The following is a 25,336-nucleotide window of genomic DNA, read 5'->3' as shown; positions in this document are numbered from 1 at the left end:
TAATGGACCCCCCAGAACACATGTTGGAGGAAATGAATTCCAAGCAGTGGGTCTGTTGCCTGTACAGCTCAGGGTGGAACATCTGAAGCTGAACCACATGTATAATATAATTTCACTTTAACGTGTTTTCCCCTGGGATGTACTCAGTGCATATTTACCCCCATTGAATCAAATCAAATCAAAATCCCTTACAGAATTACAGTGAACAATGCCGTTGTTGTTGTTGTTGTTGTGTGTGTTTGATTTCAAAGCCTAACTGTACACATGCATGTGTTAATTTCAGTGCGGTTACACAATGCATGCATGTTTATAATAAATCGTGGCTGACCCTGTGCTTCTAACACCTTCGGTTGTGTTTGTTTGTGTGTGTGTACATTGTTTTTGAATTTGTCCAATAGAAATTCTCGTTTGCCACTGATGGTTACACCCTAGATCAGCTAGAGGCAGGCAAGAGTGTGCAAGGCTGTATTGAATGTGTCACTGTCTGTCATCGTGATTACAAAAATTGTTCTCTCAACCTGTGCACCTACGTTGTAAACTTTCATTCATAGGCTAGGTTGTAGCAACCTCATGATGGATATAGGGAACATTTGAGTATCATGTAGTAGCCTAAACCTATCATTGTAACGTTGAGCTGGGTGAATGGAATATGAATGACAGTTATCCAATATGCTGTAATAGAAATAAGACCAGGATCATCTTAAATGGCACCGACCGCCACTGTCGTGCAGAGAACACACACACACACACACACACACACACACACACACACACACACACACACACACACACACACACACACACACACACACACACACACACACACACGCTCAGACACACACGCTCAGACGCACGCGCTCAGACGCACGCGCTCAGACGCACACGCACACACACACACACACACACACACACACACACACACACACACACACACACACACACACACACACACACACACACACACACACACACGCGCTCACACACGCACACACACACACACACACACACACACACACACACACACACACACACACACACACACACACACACACACACACACACACACACACACACGCTCAGACACACGCTCAGACACATGCGCTCAGACACACACGCACACACACACACACACACACACACACACACACACACACACACACACACACACACACACACACACACACACACACACACACACACACACACACACACACACACCACCATGACCAACAACAACATGTCATCATAATCAATATTTTATCTAGAAAAACAGTGTGTTTTGATCCTCTGTTGTCCCTCTGATCTCAAATCAGATCAATACCTGGGGCTCTGATTGTGACCAAGGTCATCCAACCTCTGACCCTTATCAATCTAACCTCTAATACATATAATCACATGTAATAACACCTGATACAGGTTGCCTCCAGTCCACCATCCAGTGTCCCACCGCTGTAATGAGACCCTGTCCATGTAGTTAGAGGATAATCATGGACCCTATTATACCATATTGTATAATTAACTATATAAATCGTTGCACAACAACACTATCCAGTCCACTGTCATTTGAGAGATCCATGTTACCGTAATGCAATGTTGACTTATTATGGTATTGTAATCATACTTTATTAAAATAAGATCACTTTATTGTTCAATTGCACACGAGGTCCAACAGAAATTTGAATTCTTCTTTTAACCCAACAGCCGAAAGACACCCATACATACACATACACTTACAGGTTTAGGAGAGGTGTGGGGGGATGCCTTGCTCAAGGGCACAACGGCTGGCAATGGCAACTAGGATTTGATACCAGCATCCCTCCGGTTGCAAGTTCACTTCCCGCCAGATTAAAGTATTATTCAATTGTAAGTATTATAGGTCATTTCTCAACACTCTTTGACTCCTAGTGACGATTTGTTGGAATGAGAAATGACAATGTTACTGACCTTTACTGACCCTGCCCGCATCTGATTGGCTCAGGCTCTTTTGGCAGACATGTGACTGGCCATTCTCAACATGTCACTACAAAAACTCCCAATCATGACTTGGAGTTGAATCGCCAATTTCTGTCTCAGATGAATGCTGCCCTCTGCTGCATATAATATGATACTGTCACGACTACTTCAAACAGGCTTTCCCCAGATTATCTCAAAGGAAACGTGTGTCTGGGAAGGCTACTGAGAAATGTTACCTACTTTGAATGGATAAACAACTCCACTTCTCAACTAGTATGGAAACATCTACTTTACGCAGGTCTGCTCTATCCAGCCTGTAATGTTTTCCATGTTTTGACAGCTCTAGGTTTCCATGTTCAGCTCTAGGTTGAGCAGGTAGTGTGAAGTAGAGCAGGCCAGACTCTAGTGGATGACATAATAATTCTGCATATTTGAGAAGGTCAAAATATATCATCCTGGTTTATTTTATTTCCGTAGCAATTTCCTATCGTCCACTAGGGGCAACGCAAGCACCTATTACCAGCTAGTGGGCCTCGCTACAGAGCTACGGCTCGGAGGATCTTGGTTTCAATCCCGGTGCTTGGCACTCATTTTAATATAGTTTTAAATGTTTTAGCATATGCCTATTTATTTTTGCAACAACACACTCACTCATAACAAATTTTAAGCAAGCTAGTTACAGTGACTCCTAAAGACATGATTGACATCAGGAAAAGAGGGTAGGCTATCAGCTGGTCGTTGATGTTGATGACTGATGTAAATCTGCTTGTTAGCTAGCTCAATAGTTTTTTTTTACTGATTGTGATTCATCTTCAATACTCTTAAATAATAACTTCATCATATAGCCATGATATATGGCTGGCTGGCTAGAGGCTTGTGTGGATATTTTAGTATATGGTGGTTAGCTAGAGTCTAGACTACCTGTGTTCAGTGCTTCATTTGTACCAGACCGCATACAGAAATCTCCTTTATAATAAAGCATTGCATGCATATCAGTGCATTTGCATAGTGGCATAGAGCAGTACAGTAGAGGCGCTTGCACACATGGGGAACATTTTTATTAGCATAGGGTCCGGGAAAAAATGGGCCTTTTTATAAACGCATTTCATGCAATTATACGTCCTTTTACATGACTGGAGGCTGGCAAAAATCTATTTTACAGCACAAATGATGGAAATGACAGACTACTTTGACACTGACAAACTAAGAATCTAAGTTCAATAAAAACAACCTTGTCTTGAATCAATCAAGAGCTCAGGCCTCGGTCTGTGGAGACACACATATGAGGAGGAAATTATAGTCCTAAAAAAGCTTTACAGTTTCACTGACTCAGATGCTCAGATCACTCTCCGGCGATGGCTTATTAGCTCATGCCAAAGGCATTTCTCTCCTGTCCACAGCTAGGCTATTTTTTTCAAAGAATAGCCTCTTCTGAATTATTTAATTTCTTTCTAAACCGACCAACCTCATCTCATAGACTAGAAGTAAAATAGTAAATGTGAATCCAGGACACTTAAATTAGTATGATATGTTACGTTTGGTATGGTTACATAACACAGAAGGTCCCACCATAACGCCTGTGCGTTTTGGACTTCTAACCCCTTTTAAACTTTGTGTGTTTTAGCTACAGAAGTGTATCAATGGATTGATAAATATCTGTACATGTGCCTAACAGAAAGGGTAGTCATTTTTTCACATTTAATACATAGCAACGGGAAGTTTCCTTATAAGTTGAGTAGTAGCAAAAAAATACAGGAAATTCAATGAGCAGCCCAACCCTAAATTTGACCTATGCACATCAATAGCAGGTCCAGTAAGCTGAGTTTGCGGTAAAAGCCTTGTGTAATATCTCAAATTTAGGGTTAGGCTGTTAATTAGATGTTTTTTTAATGTTTTACTCCTATTTCCATGCCATGGGACCATGTTAGATTGTGTTGAAGGAAGTGAATGAAATTAACTCTATGTGGAAAAAACAAATCATGGGGAAGAGCCCCCCAGTCCAGAACACCCCCCCCCCCCAAATCTCCAATCAAAGTTATTCCCCTGTCTGTCACCATGTGCTGTGTCTAATGTTTATAATGTGGAGTCATACACAGTCAGAGAATCTAAATATTTACAGATGCAGGTTTTCCATTGTGTGCTGCTAGTTTGGCCAGGGAGAGAGAGAGAGACTCACCATCCAGGAACTTCAAAGTTACAACAGGTTGTGGAAATACTCATTTGTTTCTAGAAATGATATCTAAAATATGTCCAATATTTCTCAGACCTCTCACAGTAAATTAATTGGCTATTGATCGGCTGTTTTCTTGATATTTCCACTCCTTACAGTAAGATTTTTTTTCCTATTGACTAAAATAGGCGGTGCATTTTTATAACTATTTCATATAAACTATTAATGAATAATGAACTTTATTATTATTTTATCATCCACCCTTTATGTAAGGATGACAATCCCTTAAATTGTTGATATTTCCATCCATTCATACAATTATGTCATAGACTATAGTCCATGATATTTCATGCCCAGTGTTAACTGTATGATTAAGCTGTGAGCCCACTGCACCCTTTGTAAATAGCACCCTAAACAATGCATGCGTTTGTGTGTGACCACTGAAAGGTTGAGGTCAGGTATCATGAGTTTGTGATGGGCGGGGATTCTCCTGAAAGCTAATGACGGAACAGTCAGCCCAAACTGCTTCGAAATACAATACATTTTTATGAATGTCTTTCTCTCTCTCTCCTCTGTTTACATTTCTCTCTCTCAATCTCTCTCTCTCCCTCCCATCGTGCTCTCCCTCTCTCTCCCTCTGTTTCTCTTTCACTGAAACTTTATTGGAGCAGGTTCTTTTGTTTGCTAGTTCTAATGGAACTCTTTCATTCCTTCAGCCTCCAGTGTTATTTCAACACTTTCCTTTGATTGCAACCGCTTGAACAGCATCACAAAACACCGGAGGTCCCAATGCTAACGTAAGGTAAGAGTTTCAACAGTTAAACAATTTCCTGTAATATCAGAAACTGTAGGAGGTCTTAGAAAAGCATCCTCCTCCCTCTCATACACTCTCCTCCCACCACTTCTTCTTCGCTCTCAAGCCAAAGGTACCTCAGTCTTTCTTTTCTCCCAGGACCGGATAGTTCCAGACCCTCAGCCCAGTCGTTCACCCCAGGAATCCTTCAGGTATTTGGGCCAGGGATTAGAGATTCTCCCCTTAGGAGACCATGGACTGGGGGGGATAAGGAGGAGAGGAGTATTATGCTCTGCAGTATGCGACGCCGTTCAGGTCACGGTCGTCTTGGTTATTTGACGCGTGAAATAGTCTTATTTGATTTATCATTCATTTTGACAAACAAGTGTTCATTTTGACAAACAAGACCTGAACGGCCTTTCATACTGTTGTAGAGGTTTGGGGTTAAGAGCTAGCCTAAAGCCTGGGATACAGACAGTCATTTGTAAATGTTTATCTACGAATTCATCTGGTATGGAGCCTACCCATGTAGGATCTTAATTTGATCACCCTCTTGCTGGAGAACTTAAACGTTTGTAATTTCCACTTTGAAAAGTATCAACCCCTACAAAACGTCCACTAATTATAATCCACATAATAGTTCACTTTTCCTGTTGCTGCAGGATATTATTCCTGCTGTAGCAAACTGGCTCAAATTAAGATCCAACATCTGTATTATATCATGTTTTCTACAGCAGTATTTGTGTTATAGGAGAGATTTATGTTGGTCTGTCTTCTGTTAAATAGTATTATTATGAGAAGAGAGGAGAAGCTGTTAAAATGACTGTGTTGAAAGGGAGTGTCTTTCTGTCATCTACAGTTAGTCGTGAGGAAATCCTTGTTAGGGTGTGGCACTACTTGTGTACTTACATTGTTAATGTGAGTTCATGAATACATGATGAGATAGCACAGAGCTGGAGGAAATTGACTGGCCGTATTTACTCTGAGTAGGAGCCAACTCAGGGTAGAGTTCACAGGAGGTTGGTGGCACCTTAATTGGGGAGGATGGCTCGTGGTAATGGCTGGAGCGGAATGAGTGTAATGGTGTAAAAAAAAACATCAAATTTCCATGTGTTGGATGCCATTCCATCCACTCCGTTCCAGACATTATTATGAGCCATCCCCCCGTCAGCAGCCTCCACTGGTAGAGTGTAAACACTGACACACAACCTCAGTATGTTTACTGTACAGGCTCACAAAAAAAAAAAAAAAAGAAGAAGTCTTTTTTAAATTTTACCCCCTTTTTCATGGTATCCAATTGTTAGTAATTTCTATCTTGTCTCATCGCTACAACTCCCGTACGGGCTCGGGAGAGACGAAGGTCGAAAGCCATGCGTCCTCCGAAACACAACCCAACCCAACCAAGCCGCACTGCTTCTTAACACAGCGCGCATCCAACCCAGAAGCCAGCTGCACCAATGTGTCGGAGGAAACACCGTGCACCTGGCGACCTTGGTTAGCGTGCACTGCGCCCGGCCCGCCACAGGAGTCGCTGGTGCTCAATGGGACAAGGATATCCCTACCGGCCAAACCCTCCCTAACCCGGACGACGCTAGGCCAATTGTGCATCGCCCCACGGACCTCCCGGTTACGGCCGGCTGCGACAGAGCCTGGGCGCGAACCCAGAATCTCTGGGGGCACAGCTAGCGCTGTGATGCAGTGCCCTAGACCACTGCGCCACCCGGGAGGCCTCAGACTCACAACTTAATATAGCTTGAATATACAGTTACAGTATGCAATTTCATACTATAGAAAAACATAACCATACTAACAGCTTTACTGTACAATACAGATACACTACTTCAGAATGCAGATGTATTATTCACTACAATACAGATACACTACTTCAGAATGCAGATGTATTACTCACTACAATACAGATACATTACTTCAGAATGCAGATGTATTATTCACTACAATACAGATACACTACTTCAGAATGCAGATGTATTATTCACTACAATACAGATACACTACTTCAGAATGCAGATGTATTATTCACTACAATACAGATACATTACTTCAGAATGCAGATGTATTATTCACTACAAGAACAGATGCACTACTTCATCCATGTCCATGTACACCATTTAGATAATGTGAAAGCTTTAGTAGGCTATCCAGAGGCTTTATCAAATCAATAAGAGGAGAGATAGAGGGACATAGGGGAGGGAAACAGGGGGAGTCCACTGTCTCAAGGTAACGTTTACAACATTACTCCTTCTTAATGGGTTTATACAGCCGCCAGATAACATATAGCTAGCCTCAATTTCCAAGCTTACTTATAGCCGAGTGATGAACGAGACATGGGAGTATTAACATATAGCAGTAGTTTCTTTTATCCTGGTTCTGGGGACCAACAGAGGTGCACATATTTGTTCTTGCCCATCACTAACACCACCTGATTCAGCCAGTAAAATGCTTGATATTAAGTTGATTTGTTTAAACAGGTGGGTTAGTAATGGCCTTATAGCAGTACAGAGTAGTACAGACTAATGAGCAGTGGCGGTTCTACTGGCGGTTCTAGCTTCAAACTAGGTTTCCTGTTTGCTTATTTCCTTATACAGCTGACTGAGTGCGGTCTTAGTGCCGGCATTTGTCTGTGGTGGTAAATAAACAGCCACGAAAAGTATAGATGAAAACTCTCTTGGCAAATAGTGTCTTACCGGAGTGTGCTATTCTATCTAGCCAGTGAAACGTATATCCCGCAAGCTGAATATCCATGTCATCATTCAGCCATGATTCCATGAATCATAAGATGATACAGTTTTTGATGTCCCGTTGGTAGGATATTCATGATCGTACCGCGTCTAATTTATTGTCCAATGATTGTACGTTGGCAAGTAATATTGACGGTAATGGAAGCCTTCCCACTCGCCTTCTGCGGATCCTTACGAGGCACCCTGCTCTGTGTCCTCTGTACCTGCATCTCTTTCTCTTGCCAATAACGGGGATGTTGACCTTGTCGGGTGTTCGAAGTATGTCCTCTGCGTCCTGCTTGTTGAAGAAAAAAAATATTTGTCTAATCCGAGGTGCGTGATCGCTGTCCTGATATCCACAAGCAATTTTTTGCATTAAGATACGGTGGCAGAACATTATGTACAAAATAAGTTACAAATAACGCAAAAAACCCGACATAATAGCACAATTGGTTAGGTGCCTGTAAAACTGCTGGCATTTCTTCCGGCGCCATTTTTTAGATGAGGGACAATGGTCGCTACTGTTTCGCTCCATGCTTGAGTTGAGGTTAAAACTTCTTAGGGATAGGGGGCGACATTTTCATATGACATATGATATGCATATTATTATTACTATTGGATAGAAAACACTCTGAAGTTTCTAAAACTGTTTGAATTATATCTGTGAGTAAAACAGAACTCATATGGCAGGCAAACTTCCAAACAGGAAGTGAAAATTCTGAAATGGGTCGCTGTGAAAGGCATCGCCTATTCAATTGCCTTATATTTATGGATCTGTATGCACTTCATACGCCTTCCACTAGATGTCAACAGGCAGTAGAACATGGAATGAAGCGTCTAGCCTGATGTGGGACCGAATGAGAGCCTTTGGAGTGACAGGTCGGGCATATTGCCAGTTCTTGGCCACGCGCATTGGGAATGTCATGTCATTGTCTGCAATGCGTTAGATAGACATGAAGAAATGCTCCGTCTGGAACGTTATTGGATATATATGAGAAAAACATCCTGAAGATTGATTCTCAACTGAGTTTGACCAGTTTATTCGATTTGTAATATCACTTTTTGAAGTTTTCGTTCATTAGCGTAAAGTTCTCTGGACACGTGAACGACACATGCTAGCCAAAGTTGCTAATTCGACAGAAGTAATGGACATTATAAAACAAAACAACGATTTATTGTGGAACTAGGATTCCTGGCACTGCATTCTGATGAAAGTTCATCAAAGGTAAGGGAATATTTATGATGTTATTTCGTATTTCTGTTGACTCTGTTGACTCCAACATGGCGGAGAATGGCTGAGCGCTGTCTCAGATTATTGCATGCTGTGCTTTTTACTAGTTTTTTTTAAATTTTTTATCTAACGCTTCGAACACACCGACTGCGTCATTGCATCACTGCTGCATAACATTTTGCGCAGCTAGGCAACTATACTGATGCAGGTACCTTTTGCAAATGGTCGCATGCGGTTGGACACATGGAGGAGAGAATCATTTTCGCAGTATCCTCAAAACCGTGTCTTTTTGACACAACTGCTGACAGCTACAGGGACATAAACACAAAAAATGCTGCTTGGAGACAAGTGTCCACGATAGTAGGATTGCCAGGTCAGTTTAGTAGTGAGCTTGTGCTAGATGTGGCTAGTTAGCGTTAGCTAGCTAACCTAGCCAATGAGGTGTGTGTGAAAGAAATAGTCATACCACCTTCCTCAAGGTTGGTCTCATTGTTGAAAGAGCCTACTCTGCCTATCTTGACTATTTATTATTGCATTTCGCTCCAACTGCATTTTGGAGGGAAATTATATTATAGGCTCTCACAATTAATTTGAGGATGTCATCGAATAAATAATATACTTGGCAAATAAATAAATAAAAAATGTAAAGAAATTATGCAATCAAACTGTTTTTATGTAATCCCAAATTTTTACTGAATGTGTGCAAAAAAAAATCTACATTCATATTTTGCTACTTTCTGTCAAGTCCACTCATACAATTTGATGCATACGTTCGATTTATCGAACGTATGCACCACACAGAACGCACTGCAACTGCCTCTGCAACGCAATGCTGCAAGGCAAATGCAGCGTTCCATTGGAAATGAATGTACTTCTGGTGTATCGAAACGCAATGACGCAGTCGGTGTGTTCGAAGCGTTACACAGCGGTTGCATGAAGAACCAGTGTATCTTCAATGATATATTAAACATGTATCTTTCATCAAAGTCTATGATGAGTATTTCTGTATTTCACGTGGCTATCTGTAATTACTTTCGCTATTTTGGAGCCATTTCTGAACATGGCGCCAATGTAAAACCACGATTTGTGGCTATAAATATGCACATAATCGAACAAAACATAAATGTATTGTATAACATGATGTCATATGACTGTCATCTGATGAAGTTGTTCAAAGGTTAGTGATAAATTTTATCTCTATTTGTGTGTTTTGTGAAAGCTATCTTTTCTGTGAAAAAATGGCGGTGTGTTTTTGGATATTGTGGTGAGCTAACATAAATATATGTTGTGTTTTCGCTGTAAAACATTTTAAAAATCGGACACGTTGGCTGGATTCACAAGATGTTTATCTTTCATTTGCTGTATTGGACTTGTGATTTCATGAAATTATATTTTATTATATTTAAGTCTTTTCTGGGAACCCCTTAACAACCACAATGTGTTATTGTCTGAAGTGTTTCATTGGTTAGACCAGATAATAGGGATCCAGCTCACATTTCAGTTCCACAATTCAAGATCCCCAGTCTAGAAAAGTACAAGAGAAGTTATTGTGAAATCTGTGACATTTAACACCACTCAACAACACCATAAGACTGTGTTAGTCCACTGAGCTAAAGCCTGGGCTTCAAAGACAGATGGTCATAGGATAGTCACACACTGTTGAGAGATGAGGAAAAACATAATAGTTTTCCACTTCCTCCTTAGTATTCTACAGCAATTGACCCCATTGTTTCACATTCACTTTTTCTTTTATGAAAAGTTATAGAATAAGAGTTGTGTAGGAGTAGCTATAGGTAAACAAACACATGCTTTTTGTGAGTGTGGTAGGAAGAAAAAGGAGATGGAAATAAGTAGGGAAGGTATAGAAACTCTGACCAGGTGCTTAATATAACATAATACAACATAATAATATAATGCAACACAACAACATTGGCTGTAGTGACCATAACATTATGGCAATAACAAGGAAAGCCAAAGTGCCAAAGGTTGGGGCTTAAAGTAAGTTCTAAGAGATCACACAAAATATTTTCTCAGGACTCTTTTGTTGAAGATGTAAAACATTTATGTTGATCTGATGCGTTTGGGGAAGTGAATCCAGATGCAGAACTGGAAGTATTTTTAAATACTTCCCCTGAATTGATGATGCATTGAAAAATGGTATGGTTGTCACGTTCTTCGTCGGACGAAAGAGAGGAGGACCAAAATGCAGGTGTGTATTCATTTTAATTAGAATACTTGAAACCTAAAACAAAACAATAAACCAACAAATGAACGAAGACGCAACAGTCCCGAATAGTGAACACCGAACACAGGAACAGGAACACACAACCCACAATACAAAACAGGCTACCTAAATATGGTTTCCAATCAGAGACAACGACTAACACCTGCCTCTGATTGAGAACCATATCAGGCCAAACACATAGAAATAGACAAACTAGACATACAACATAGAATGCCCACTCAGATCACACCCTGACCAAACAAAACATAGAAACATACAAAGCAAACTATGGTCAGGGCGTGACAATGGTTCAAAGATGTGATGCAAAAGAGCTGCTCAGGTTATTGCTTGACATACTGTCAATTGAGAAATGTTGTGACTAAGCTTAACAAAAATAATACATTATATTACCAAACGAATAAATGACATAAAACACAATGGAAAAATACTTTGGAGTACCTAAAATGATATCATGGGCAGAAAACCCAATTAATCTCCATTGTTCATTGAAGTTGATGGGTCATTTACAACAAAACCTTTTGGTGTTGCAAATCATTTCAATGACTATCTCACTAGTAAAGTGGAAAAACTCAGAATGGAAATGACAACACTGAACAGGGAACCGTCATATTTTTGTATAAAATATCTAATAATGAATTAGAAGGGTTATTGTTTTGAATTTGGTCAAGTTAGTGTGGGAGAGGTGGAAAAACTATTGTTATCCATCAACAATGATAGGCCACCGGGTATAAACAATCCTGATGGGAAACTATTGAGAATGGTAGCACACTGCATTGTCACCACTATTTGCTATATCTTTAACCAAAGCCTAAAGGAGTGTATGTCCACAGGTGTGGAAGGAAGCTACATGAATTCCATTTCCTAAAATAGTAAAACACCCTTTGCTGGCTCTAACAGCCGCCCAATCAGTTTGCTGCCTGTTCTTAGTAAACTGATGTAGAGAATTGTGTTTAACCAAATACAATGCTGTTTTTCAGATTTAACTACTGATTTTCAGCATGTCTATAGAGAAGGGCACTCAACGTGTACTGCACTGACTCAGGGGACAGGCGATTGGTTAAAATAAATTGATAATAATATAATAGTTGGAGCTGTATTGTTAGATTTCAGTGCAGCTTATCATGTTATTGATCATAAATTGCTATTGAAGAAACTCACTTGCTTTGGCTTTACATCACCTGCCATCACATTGTTGGAGAGTTATTTATCCAATAGAAACTAGGGACTGTTTTTCAATGGAAACTTCTCTAACATCAGACATGTACAATGTGGTGTCCCTCAGGGCAGTTGCCTTGGGACATTAGTCTTCTCTATTTTTACTAAGGAATGCCACTGGTCTTACACAAAGCTAGAATGACTGTATGTGAATGATTACACACTCTATATGTCAGCACCCAAAGCCAGGGAGCTCACTAAAATTATAAATAAGGAGTTACAGTCAATATCAGAATGAGTGATTAAGAATAAACTGTACTAGTTGTTAAGGCTCTGGTCTTGTCTCATCTTGATTACTGTACGGGTAATATGGTCAAGTTCAGAAAAGACCTAGCAAAGCTGTAGCTGGCTCAAAACATAACAGCACGCCTTGCCCTTAACTGCACACATAAGTAACATCAACAACATACATTCCAGTCTTTCCTGGTTAAGGGGTGGATGAGAGAGAACTGCTTCTTAGTTTTTATTTGATTACTTTATTATTTTTCATTCCTTAAATGAATAATCTCTGCTCAGGCATTACCAGTCAGCCAGCGAGGCCATCTAAAGGTATATGGTCCCCATACAGTACTGTCTTTCTAATACTATTTAGCTACCTTGCCTAAGTAGAGTGCCTTCGGAAAGTATTCAGACCCCTTTACTTTTTCCACATTTTGTTACATTACAGCCTTATTCTAAAATTTATACAATTGTTTTTTTCTCATCAATCTACACGTAATACTCCATCATGACAAAGCAAAAACATTTTTTTGGAAGGTGAACCTTTGCCCCAGTCTGAGGTCTTGAGCGCTCTGCAGCAGGTTTTCATTAAGGATCTCTCTGTACTTTTCTCTGTTCATCTTTCCCTCAATCCTGACTAGTCTCCCAGTCCCTGCAGCTGAAAAACATCCCCACAGCATGATGCTGCCACCACCATGCTTCACCGTATGGATGGTGCCAGGTTTCCTCCAGACGTGACGCTTGGCATTCAGGCCAAAGAGTTCAATCTTGGTTTCATCAGACCAGAGAATCTTGTTTCTCATGGTCTGATAGTCTTTAGGTGCCTTTTGGCAAACCCAAAGTGGGCTGTCATGTGCCTTTTGCTGAGGAGGGGCTTCCGTCTGGCAACTATACGATAAAGGCCAGATTGTTGGAGGGCTGCAGAGATGGTTGTCCTTCTGGAAGTTTCTCCCATCTAGACAGAGGAACTCTGGAGCTCTGTCAGAGTGACCATCAGGTTCTTTGTCACCTCCCTGACCTTCTCCCTCGATTGCTCAGTTTGGCCGGGTGGCCAGTTCTAGGAGGAGTCTTGGTGGTTCCAAACTTCTTCCATTTAAGAATGATGGGGGCCACTATGTTCTTGGGGACCTTCAATGCTGCAGAACATTTTTGGTACCCTTCCGCAGATCTGTGCCTTCGAATTCATGGCTTGGTTTTTGCTCTGACATGCAATATCAACTGTGGGACCTTATATAGACAGGTGTGTGCTTTTCCAAATCATGTCCAATCAATTGAATTTACCACAGGTGGACTCTAATCAAGTTGTAGAAACATCTCAAGAATGATCAATGGTAACAGGATGCACCTGAGCTCAATTTCGAGTCTCATAACAAAGGGTCTGAATACCTATGTAAATAAGTTATTTCAGTTTTTTATTTTTAATAAATGTGCAAACATTAAAAAAACTGTTTTTGCTTTGTCATTATGGGGTGTTGCGCGTAGATTGCTGAGGAATAAGACTGTAAAGTAACAAAATGTTGAAAAAGTCAAGAGGTCTGAATAGTTTCAGAAGGCAATATATGCTGCAGAGCTGTCTGACTTCAATCATTTTACTCGTTTGTCAAAGGAGATAAGGAATACTTTTTTTCTGTCCCTGTCGTTGTGTTGTGTACATTCCTCATTGATGTGGTTTGTGTGCATCGAACCTAACTTAGCAGGCTTAAAAGTGTATCCGTCCAGAGATCTGTATACAATGACGATGCCCTAACAATGAGAGTATTTTTCCCAAAGGCAGTAAGGCAGGTGAAAAGTTTAGCTCCGAAATAAACCCATTGAAACGCATTTGGCTTATTTTAGACAGATTTTGGCGAGAGTAAAACCTCTTGCTTCGTCTCTTTGTCTCTGATCTGTCTTTGAGCTAAAAATGTTTTGACGCAATGGATTATGATCATTGCAGTTAATTACCACATTTCTGCACTGAATTACTTTGAATACTTGCTTTCAGCGGTCATTACTACTATCATCCTTTCTGAACTTTGCGAGGCATGTCACTTCACCCATCTCTTCGCATAGCCCACCATATGCACTGTTTCTTAATAACCACAACTGGATGGATCCAGAAAGAGTTACTGTGGGAATAAATATCACTGAATGACCAAAATATTTGAATAAAAGTAGGCTAATGCAATTGAAAGCATCAAATTGTTGCTTAGTGAAACTCCCAAAGTCATCCAATTGTTATAATACATTTTATTGAAGCAAATAGCCTACTGCATTTGGTCAACAACTTCAATGCCGTTTCGGGCTGCTTTGAGACAAGAGCGGGGACTGGTCTTAAAACTTCTTATGGCTGCAATTCCGGTAACGGGATGATATGACAACAGCCAGTGAAAGTGCAGGGCGCCAAATTCAAAAACCAGAAATCTCATAATTAAAATTCCTCAGACATACATGTGTCTTATACCATTTTAAAGGTAATCTTGTTGTTAATCCCACCAATGTGTCCGATTTCAAATATGCTTTTCAGCGAAAGCACTACAAACGATTATGTTAGGTCACACCAAACCACAATAAGCATAGCCATTTTTCCAGCGAAAGATAGCAGTCACAAAAAGCAGAAATAGAGATAAAATGTATCACTAACCTTTGAGGATCTTTATCAGATGAGACTCATAGGACTTCATGTTACACAATACATGTATGTTTTGTTTGATAAAGTTCATATTTATATAAAAAAATCTGAGTTTACATTGGCGCGTTACATTCACTAGTTCCAAAAACATCCAGTGATAGTGCATAGCCACATCATTTCAACAGAAATACTCATCATAAATGTAGATGATAATACAAGTTATATACATGGAATTATAGACACACCTCTCCTTAATGCAACCGCTGTGTCAGATTTCAAAAAAACTTTACGGAAAAAGCAAACCATGCAATAATCTGAGACGGAGCTCAGAACAATAGCCAAATTAGCCGCCATGTTGGAGTCAACAGAAACCAGAAATTACATGATAAATATTCCCTTACCTTTGAGGATCTTTATCAGAATGCAATCCCAGGAATCCTAGTTCCACAATAAATCGTTGTTTTGTTCGATAATGTCCATTACTTATGTCCAAGTAGCTACTTTTGCTTGCATGTGTAGTACACGTGTCCAAACGCTCGCGCAGATGCAGGCAAACGTCGGACGAAAACTTCAAATGTTATATTACAAGTCGAATAAACTGGTCAAACTAAGTAGATAATCAATCTTCAGGATGTTGTTATCATATATATCCAATAACGTTCCAACCGGAGCATTCCTTCTGTCTGTAGAAGTTATGGAACGCAAGGCGATATCATGAGGAATGCGCATGACCAGGAACTGGCAATCTGCCAGACCAGTGACTCATTCCCCTCTCATCCGGCCCCACAACACAGTATAAACTTCATTCAACGTTCTACCGACTGTTGACATGTAGTGGAAGGCGTAGGAAGTGCAAACAGATCCATATATTACAGGGAATTGAATAGGCGATGAGTTTAACATCGACCAGCCTCAGAATTTCCACTTCCTGTTTGGATTTTTTCTCAGGTTTTTGCCTGCCATATGAGTTCTGTTATACTCACAGACATAATTCAAACAGTTTTAGAAACTTCAGAGTGTTTTCTATCCAATACTAATAATAATATGCATATATTAGTAACTGGGACTGAGGAGCAGGCCGTTTACTCTGGGCACCTTTCATCCAAGCTACTCAATACTGCCCCTGCAGCCATAAGAAGTTTTTAACTTCTTAATTCAATTAATGTCCGATTTTTTTCTTTCCACTTAGTCTCTGTTTGGATATTGCTTATAGGCTACAGTTAGTTGTGGAAATGTTAGCTACGTTGAGGTGAGTGCTGCTCATGATCATCTTGTCAAGTTGGCTCATTTATTGCCCTTGATCAGAACATTTTGCCAACATGCTAATGTAGTTTAAGAAATAGATTATTTTGCTCTTCAGTTGCTTAGTAGCCTAGGCCTACTACTGACAAAAAACCTGTCACTTGTCTTAATCAATGTGATGTTGTTTCACTGAATCTCTGTGTGTATATTTGGTTAATTCTCTGGCTGGGCAAATAAGTGGAGGTGGTATAGCTCATCTATTCGTTTTCTCATCTATCTGCTCTTTAATTACTTGATACTTTTATTTCTTATTCTTATCCGTATTTTTTTTAAACTGCATTGTTGGTTAGGGGCTCGTAAGTAAGCATTTCACTATTTGGCGCATGTGACTAATACAATTTTATTTTATTTTATTTGATTATCACTGATTAGAACCATTTAGCATGCAGTAATGTAGCCTAAATCAAGTGCATTATTTAGCTTGATCACGTATAGACAACTTCAAAAACCTGCAGAGGTTGAAAAAGAGATGAAACGTGGATGTATGACAGCGGTTCCACACTTTCCTGTGATGCAAGCTGTGTGGGGAAAATATTATTTGTATTTTATTCCGTTATAGTCCATTATATACTTAGCCTACCATAACATATATATTTGTTGACAACAAACAAAATAACTATTGATTTTATGTAGCCTATAGGCTCAGAATATGCTATTTTGTTCTTTTGAAAATTCCTTTTAGTCTTATAATGTTTCATAGGACTTCTTAAAAACATTTCCAGATTTATTTAGATTTTTTTTTACCCCTTTTCTCCCCGATTTCGTGGTATCCAATTGGTAGTTAGTCTTGTCTCATTGCTGCAACTCTCGTACAGACTCGGGAGAGGCGAAGGTCGAGAGCCGTGCATCCTCCGAAACACAACCCAACCAAGCCGCACTGCTTCTTGACACAATGCCCACTTAATCCGGAAGCCAGACGCACCAATGTGTCGGAGGAAACACCGTACATCTGGCAACCATGTCAGCGTGCACTGCGCCCGGCCCGCCACCGGAGTCGATAGTGCGCAATGGGACAAGGACATCCCTGCCAGCCAAACCCTCCCCTAACCCGGACAATGCTAGGCCAATTGTGTGCCACCCCATGGGTCTCCCGGTCGAGGCCGGCTGCAACCGAGCCTGTACTCAAACCCAGAATCTCTAGTGGCACAGCTAGCACTGCGATGCAGTGCCTTAGACCACTGCCCCACTCGGAGGCCCAATGAGATTTTTTTTTACAGGCAACATACCTTAACATCTTTCTGTAGGGTATCAGTGTGTCAGTGTTTTTTACTATTCATGTTTTTGTTTTATTGTGGACCCCAGGAAGAGTAGCTGATGCTTCTGCAAAAGCTAATGGGGATACAAATAAATAAACACAACACAACAGTTTCCCTCATTGCAGGTAGAGATCAGTCGAGATGGAGAAAGGTTATCCCGGGGATGGTACTTCCGCCCCTTACCCAGGACCTCCCATGAACTATGGGGGGATAGCCACGGGCCAGGGCCCCCAGCCAGGCTTGTACCCCCAGCCCCCAGGTGGATACCCTGCCTCCCCTGGTCCTCCACAACCAGGGTTCCAGCCTGGTCCCTACCAGGGAGGTGAGTGTCTACTGGTTCATATTGTACTTTAGAAGGCTGGAATTACTGTATATTGTGCGTGTGAAAACCAAGCATTTTCACAAATGAGTTTTTGCAACAAAAAATACCTCTAGCTTAGAATGTTTGTTTCTATATTTTTTCTTCTTCGCCATTATCAACTACATCTTAGAGACAACAGGACACACAACAAACACTTTTAAAATACACATTTGGGTCTATGGAGATGAATTGAAAGTTATCTGCCCCTTGTGGCAACTACTGTAGATATGATACAATCAGCCCAAGCCAAGTCAGAACACACAACAACAACAAACAGCCTGATTGGCGGTTGTCTGCATGTCTGTCTCTCCTGCTCTTTGTTCACACTGGTGTAGAATGGAGACATTGGAAAGTCCCCTGTCCTCCAGTTCTCCCAAACCATTCAAGCACTTATAAAGTATGAACATACTGTTTAAAAAGTTATCTTCAGTGTTCTTTCCCCTCCTTTGAATTATATTGATTGTGTTTTGGATTACAGCACAGCAAACACTTACCTCCTTCAAGTACTATTTTGCAACACCACTTTGGAAACCCTCCCCTTCAATGTCAATAAACACTCAAACACCTACGCACACAATAAACCTTGACCATTATATGTAACTATGCACATTCTAGTAATTTATCACTGTACATGCTCTTATCCAGACATATGTAAACAAGCTCATATCAAGGGAAGAACAATCATACAGTCAATGGTGGAAATGGGGTGGAACCCATTGGAACTGGAAATGGGGTGGAACCCATTGGAACTGGAAATGGGGTGGAACCCATTGGAACTGGAAATTAATTTGACTGGGAGTGAATTTTGTTGATGATATGGTGCAACTATCTGAATCAGTTTGCCCCCAGACCCCCCTTTGTGGGTTAACCCAGTTAAAATGATAGTTCAGCAATGTTACATATTTAGACAATTTTTTCCTAACCTTGAAAGGAGTATGAGCAAGCAACCTTCAACAAAAGACTGCTTTCGAGGTAAGAAAACAATATCTAAATAAAGGCAAACCGCTATGTAAAACTGTAAAACTCCCTTAAATGTAAAACTCCCTTTAATCAAGTCCATTTCCACCACTAGATACAATCTTATTCCACAGTACGTGGTGGAATAGTAACAATATGTTCATTGCATTGTGACCACATTGTGATTGGGATCTTACTCTCCCATTCAAGGTCCCCAAGCAGGTGTGTACCCACCTCCACCACAGTACACCTCTGGACCAGGTGGACCGGTGCCAGTCGGTGAGTTGATACTTCCACTTCCACCACACACACACACAGTGTTGTACAGCTAACCTTGTGGGGACACAGAATTTAGTCCCATTAAAAATCCTATTTTCCCTAACCCCTAACCTTAACCCTAACCCTAACCTTAACCTTAACCCTAACCCCAAAACCTAACCTTAACCCTAAACGTAACCCTAGCTCTTAACCCTGACCCTAAAACTAGCCCTAGCTCCTAACCCTAATTCTAACATTAACCCTAAACCCCCTAGAAATAGCATTTGACCTTGTGGGGACTAACAAAATGTCCCCAGTTGGTCACATTTTGGTTTGTTTACTATACTTGTGGGGACTACACACACACACACACGCACACACACATAATCAAGGTTAATTGGGGTCAATGCGAGCTAAATAAGGAACTTACTCGAAGAGTAACCCAAATGCATGACATGACATGTTTGAACACAACTTGTGACTTCAACTTGTGACCTGAGTAGAATTATTTCCCCGGAATTGACCCAAACTGCCCCCTCCAACACTAGCTGTACATAGTTCAGACTGAAACAGTATCGTTTAGTCCAGTTGCCCACCACAGCGCATTCATATGAAAATGTGAACATATTCAGTCTCTCTGTGTGGGCAGCCTGAGCAGTGCCTGCTTGTACAGGAAGGTCCTGGACAGGAGAGGTGGGCGGGAACAGGAATTCATGGAAAGAATTGAACATAGCATTTTCAGGAATGAGAAAGGAAAGGGAAATACCGGGGAAAAAACTCACAGAATATCTATGAACTTTATCCAAAGCTGCTCTGAGAAACCAGGGGATATGAAGTTACATAATGTCTCAGTCAGAGCTACTCTGGGAAACCAGGGGATATGAAGTTACAGAATGCAAAGTTCAGAAAGCAAAATCTGTGTATACATTCATAAGATAACCAGTTAATGTTTCCATCCATATTTTGGATGAGGCTTTCCTCTCTGACTGTATCCCAAATGGAACCCTATCCCCTTTATAGTGGGCCTACAGGCCCTGGTCAAAACTAGTATACTATATAGGGTACAGAGTGCCATTTGAGACACAGACTCGCTCACCCATTTGGGTTGTGACCCTTCTCTAACACTGATGTTATTGTGCTGTGCCAGAGAGGTACCAGCCAATCATGGTTGATTTGATTTGGAGGCACTCTAAAATGTGCAGCAGCCTGGTGGGAATGAATGGACTCTGATCCTGGATCAGCTTTCCTTCCTCAGCTCTCAGGCAGACTCAACTAGCCTGGTTAAGATTCTACATTAAACTGGTTCAAAGGAAATATTCTTATCTGCTGTGGAGAACTGTTTAGCAGAACAAAACGATGCCTGAGTAAATATTTAGTCTTTAGAAAGGGAAGGTTATTTGATTCTCTTTGGGCTAGTATAAGGAAGTGCAATTCAACTGTGATTGTGTGTGTGCACGTGCGCATGTGTGTAGAAAGTTTATAAAGCGCAGTTGTACTCAGCAGACCACTAGGTGTCAGCATTGACTTTCACATATTTATTTCTGTCTTTCTAGATAAGGGAAATGAAGCTGTTTTCATGATCCACTAAATGGTTCCTTTTACATTACACTCTTCAATTACGCTACAATCCGTGTCACATCGGTGCCCCCTTCAAAGTTGTAAAGAAGGATGGACGGAAAGTGAGAGATAGACAAATGACATGGGAAGAGGCAAGAAAAGAAAGATGGACAGAAGAAGAAAAACATAAAAGATTGGAAAATGTTAGGAAAAATAATAAGGAAAAAAATTGAACTTGGTGGGGAACTTGGTTACCTTGACTCTACTCAGTGACCTATGCAATAATGTCTCCTAACATTGTCTCTCCTCAGTGACCCATGTAATAATGTCTCCTAACATTGTCTCTCTCAGTGACCCATGTAATAATGTCTCCTAAACTTGTCTCTCTCCTCAGTAACCCATTTAATAATGTCTCCTAACATTTTCTCTCTCTTTCTCCTCACTGACCCATGTAATAATGACTCATAACCTTGTCTCTTTCTCTCTCTCCTCAGTGACCCATGTAATAATGTCTAATAACGTCTCTTAACCTTCTCTCTCTCTCTCTCTCTCTCTCTCTCTCTCTCTCTCTCTCTCTCTCTCTCTCTCTCTCTCTCTCTCTCTCTCTCTCTCTCTCTCTCTCTCTCTCTCTCTCTCTCTCTCTCTCTCTCTCTCTCTCTCTCTCTCTCTCTCTCTCTCTCTCTCTCTCAGTGACCCATGTAATCTCTCTCAATCTCTCTCTCTCTCTCTCTCTCCGGTGACCCATGTAATAATGGCTCCAAACATTCTCTCTCTCTCTCTCCTCAGTGACCCATGTAATAACATCTCCTAACCTTGTGTCTCTCTCTCTTTCTCCTCAGTGACCCACGCAATAATGTCTCCTAACCTTGTGTGTTTCTCTCTCTCTCCTCAGTAACCCAGGTAATAATGACTCCTAGCCTGATGGAGGTCGGAGGTTCGACCATGTGTCCCCACTGCCAGCAGCACGTGGTCACCAATACAGAGACCAACGCTGGCCTGCTCACCTGGCTCATCTGTGGAGGCCTCTTCATTGTTGGGTGAGAGAAATCATTCAGTAATGCTATGCTGTAGTATAGCTGTGTATATGACCAACTGGGGTAAGAAACCCGGATGCACCACACAACAGTGTTAGCCCTCTCAACTAAAGCCTATATTCAAACCTTTAATTAGTGCATTATGGAATAGGGTACCATTTTGGACAGAGACAATGAATTAATTCCACTGTTTACCCTCTAGGTGCTGGCCATGCTGCGCCATCCCGTTCTGTGTAGACTCATGTAAAGATGTGGATCACAGCTGTCCCAACTGCAACAAAATCATCTACGTCTACAAACGGATTTGATATTAATTTGACCTGACGTTACTCTACTACCTTTATCTGAAGGACTGGGACATGACACTTGAATCAAATCAACATTTCTGTAAATGTATGAGGATCGTATTCACTAGGGCATGTGATGTTGTAGTGGGCAACCCATTTTTGTATGGGTTGCCCTAGCGGAAATTCAAACCCACAAGTGCCAAGCTCTATCAGGTCCCTGGCCAGACTTGACCCTTGTAGTGACTACCAAAGAGAATCCTGAAACCAAAGACTGGTAGTAGCTGCGCTATAGCTGTTTCACTGTAGTTCTGTACTCGTCTGAAGTCCATGAAAGTAAAGGAACTTCTAAACCATTGTAATATTGTTATATTGAGATGTATCTATCACCATCATACTTCTTATTGTAATATTGTTATATTGAGATGTATCTATCACCATCAGACTTCTTATTGTAATATTGTTATATTGTGATGTTTTTGTTATTACACTCTTGCAGTCGTTCCCTCAGCGATCGCGTTCTCTTTTTTCCTCTGAACGTTCTACTACTCATTTGTCATAAAGGACCATCCATTACAATGGATCTTATGGTTGTCTTTTCACTTCCTGCCTAGTTGCTCTGTAAAGCTCTGATTAAAGTTGTCTGTATTGAAGAGATGACTCAGCATTTTTTATTATGAACAGATAGGAAGCCTGAGCAGACTGCCAACAGTTCTTTGTCATCCGTTAACTGTGACTACTTCAAACCTCACTGGTTTCACAGCTACAGTGTTATAATTTTATCTCACCAGGGCTGCGTCCCAATTATCTCTCCTTTCTTCCAAAGTGTGTACTTGTTCACTTCTCTTCATGGATTTGACAGGAAATGACTTGTACATGGAAACCCCCTCTTGCCCATGGACACAACAGGAAGAAGATGTGATTATTGGAACGCACCAATTCCTGTAAAACTCATTGTATAAATTTCCTGCAACAGTTCATCAACTTTCTGTAACTAACATTTAATCCGTCCAGACCAGTAGCACAATTCAGAAATGGTCCCTGTTGGGCTAGATAGAGGAAGTGGAGAAGCATTCAACTGAGACACAGCTGACGTCTGATAGAATAAGTGCTCTTCACGAGTTTAAGTGAGTTTTCAAGTTGCAATTCAATGACATACTTGATAATTGCTCCTGATAACTGAATGCTCCAGTTTAGTGCACACTCTCATGAAAGACAATTGTTCTTCAACAATTAGAAAGGGTCACACAGGGAATGAGGGAGAGATTAATACAGAACGTTAGATGTTTGTTTCTAGAAACCCCAGTGTGCTGTTCAAAACACTCAAGTCCTTTGTTTGTGCTTTGTTCAACATGCCCGGACATGTACAGTACGGTCATTTGTTGTTGAACGTATTCACCGGAGCTGAGTACAGGCACCTCAAATGTTCTACTGCTTGAGCTCCTGCACCTCTTATTAGCTCAACAGTATTGTGGAGCTTCTGCACCTCTTATTAGCTCAACAGTAATGTGAAGCTCCTGCACCTCTTATTAGCTCAACAGTATTGTGGAGCTCCTGCACCTCTTATTAGCTCAACAGTATTGTGGAGCTCCTGCACCTCTTATTAGCTCAACAGTATTGTGGAGCTCCTGCACCTCTTATTAGCGCAACAGTATTGTGAAGCTCCTGCACCTCTTATCTCAACAGTATTGTGGATCTCCTGCACCTCTTATTATCTCAACAGTATTGTGGATCTCCTGCACCTCTTATTAGCTCAACAGTATTGTGGAGCTCCTGCACCTCTTATTAGCTTAACAGTATTGTGGAGCTCCTGCACCTCTTATTATCTCAACAGTATTGTGGAGCTCCTGCACCTCTTATTAGCTCAACAGTATTGTGGAGCTCCTGCACCTCTTATTAGCTCAACAGTATTGTGGAGCTCCTGCACCTCTTATTAGCTCAACAGTATTGTGAAGCTCCTGCACCTCTTATTAGCACAACAGTATTGTGGTGCTCCTGCACCTCTTATTAGCTCAACAGTATTGTGGAGCTCCTGCACCTCTTATTAGCTCAACAGTATTGTGGAGCTCCTGCACCTCTTATTAGCTCAACAGTATTGTGGAGCTCCTGCACCTCTTATTAGCTCAACAGTATTGTGAAGCTCCTGCACCTCTTATTAGCTCAACAGTATTGTGAAGCTCCTGCACCTCTTATTAGCTCAACAGTATTGTGGAGCTCCTGCACCTCTTATTAGCTCAACAGTATTGTGAAGCTCCTGCACCTCTTATTATCTCAACAGTATTGTGGAGCTCCTGCACCTCTTATTAGCTCAACAGTATTGTGGAGCTCCTGCACCTCTTATTAGCTCAACAGTATTGTGGAGCTCCTGCACCTCTTATTAGCTCAACAGTATTGTGGAGCTCCTGCATCTCTTATTAGCTCAACAGTATTGTGGAGCTCCTACACCTCTTATTATCTCAACAGTATTGTGGAGCTCCTGCATCTCTTATTAGCTGAGCTCATGCACCTCTTATTATCTCAACAGTATTGTGGAGCTCCTGCATCTCTTATTAGCTCAACAATATTGTGGAGCTCCTGCACCTCTTATTAGCTCAACAGTATTGTGGAGCTCCTGCATCTCTTATTAGCTCAACAGTATTGTGGAGCTCCTGCACCTCTTATTAGCTCAACAGTATTGTGGATCTCCTGCACCTCTTATTAGCTCAACAGTATTGTGGAGCTCCTGCACCTCTTATTAGCTCAACAGTATTGTATAGCTCCTGCACCTCTTATTAGCTCAACAGTATTGTGGAGCTCCTGCATCTCTTATTAGCTCAACAGTATTGTGGAGCTCCTACACCTCTTATTATCTCAACAGTATTGTGGAGCTCCTGCATCTCTTATTAGCTGAGCTCATGCACCTCTTATTATCTCAACAGTATTGTGGAGCTCCTGCATCTCTTATTAGCTCAACAATATTGTGGAGCTCCTGCACCTCTTATTAGCTCAACAGTATTGTGGAGCTCCTGCATCTCTTATTAGCTCAACAGTATTGTGGAGCTCCTGCACCTCTTATTAGCTCAACAGTATTGTGAATCTCCTGCACCTCTTATTAGCTCAACAGTATTGTGGATCTCCTGCACCTAAATGTAAATAGAACCGGCACCTATTCC

At 41.0% G+C, this 25,336-nt stretch overlaps 1 protein-coding gene across 1 annotated transcript; it reads left to right on the top strand.

The window, feature by feature from the left end:
• Positions 1-5,036: 5,036 nt before the first annotated feature.
• LOC120034527 (lipopolysaccharide-induced tumor necrosis factor-alpha factor homolog) lies at positions 5,037-22,837 on the top strand. The gene is made up of 5 exons (XM_038981119.1): positions 5,037-5,128; positions 17,859-18,055; positions 19,262-19,330; positions 21,759-21,903; positions 22,103-22,837. Exons 2-5 carry the CDS (start codon positions 17,875-17,877, stop codon positions 22,206-22,208), a joined length of 501 nt encoding a protein of 166 aa, XP_038837047.1. The 5' UTR covers positions 5,037-5,128; positions 17,859-17,874; the 3' UTR covers positions 22,209-22,837.
• Positions 22,838-25,336: the final 2,499 nt, after the last annotated feature.

The sequence above is a fragment of the Salvelinus namaycush genome, chromosome 41 (genome assembly GCF_016432855.1).
Source record: "Salvelinus namaycush isolate Seneca chromosome 41, SaNama_1.0, whole genome shotgun sequence".
Lineage (NCBI taxonomy): Eukaryota > Metazoa > Chordata > Actinopteri > Salmoniformes > Salmonidae > Salvelinus > Salvelinus namaycush.
This window is presented reverse-complemented; position numbering and strand designations above follow the sequence as displayed.

Bases quoted from the DNA above. Each gene is read 5' to 3' on its own strand.
- LOC120034527 (XM_038981119.1), top strand. From the start codon at position 17,875: ATGGAGAAAGGTTATCCCGGGGATGGTACTTCCGCCCCTTACCCAGGA. The intron at 18,056-19,261 runs GTGAGTGTCTAC...CTCCCATTCAAG, and splicing joins GCCTGGTCCCTACCAGGGAG to GTCCCCAAGCAGGTGTGTAC. The intron at 21,904-22,102 runs GTGAGAGAAATC...TTTACCCTCTAG, and splicing joins GGAGGCCTCTTCATTGTTGG to GTGCTGGCCATGCTGCGCCA.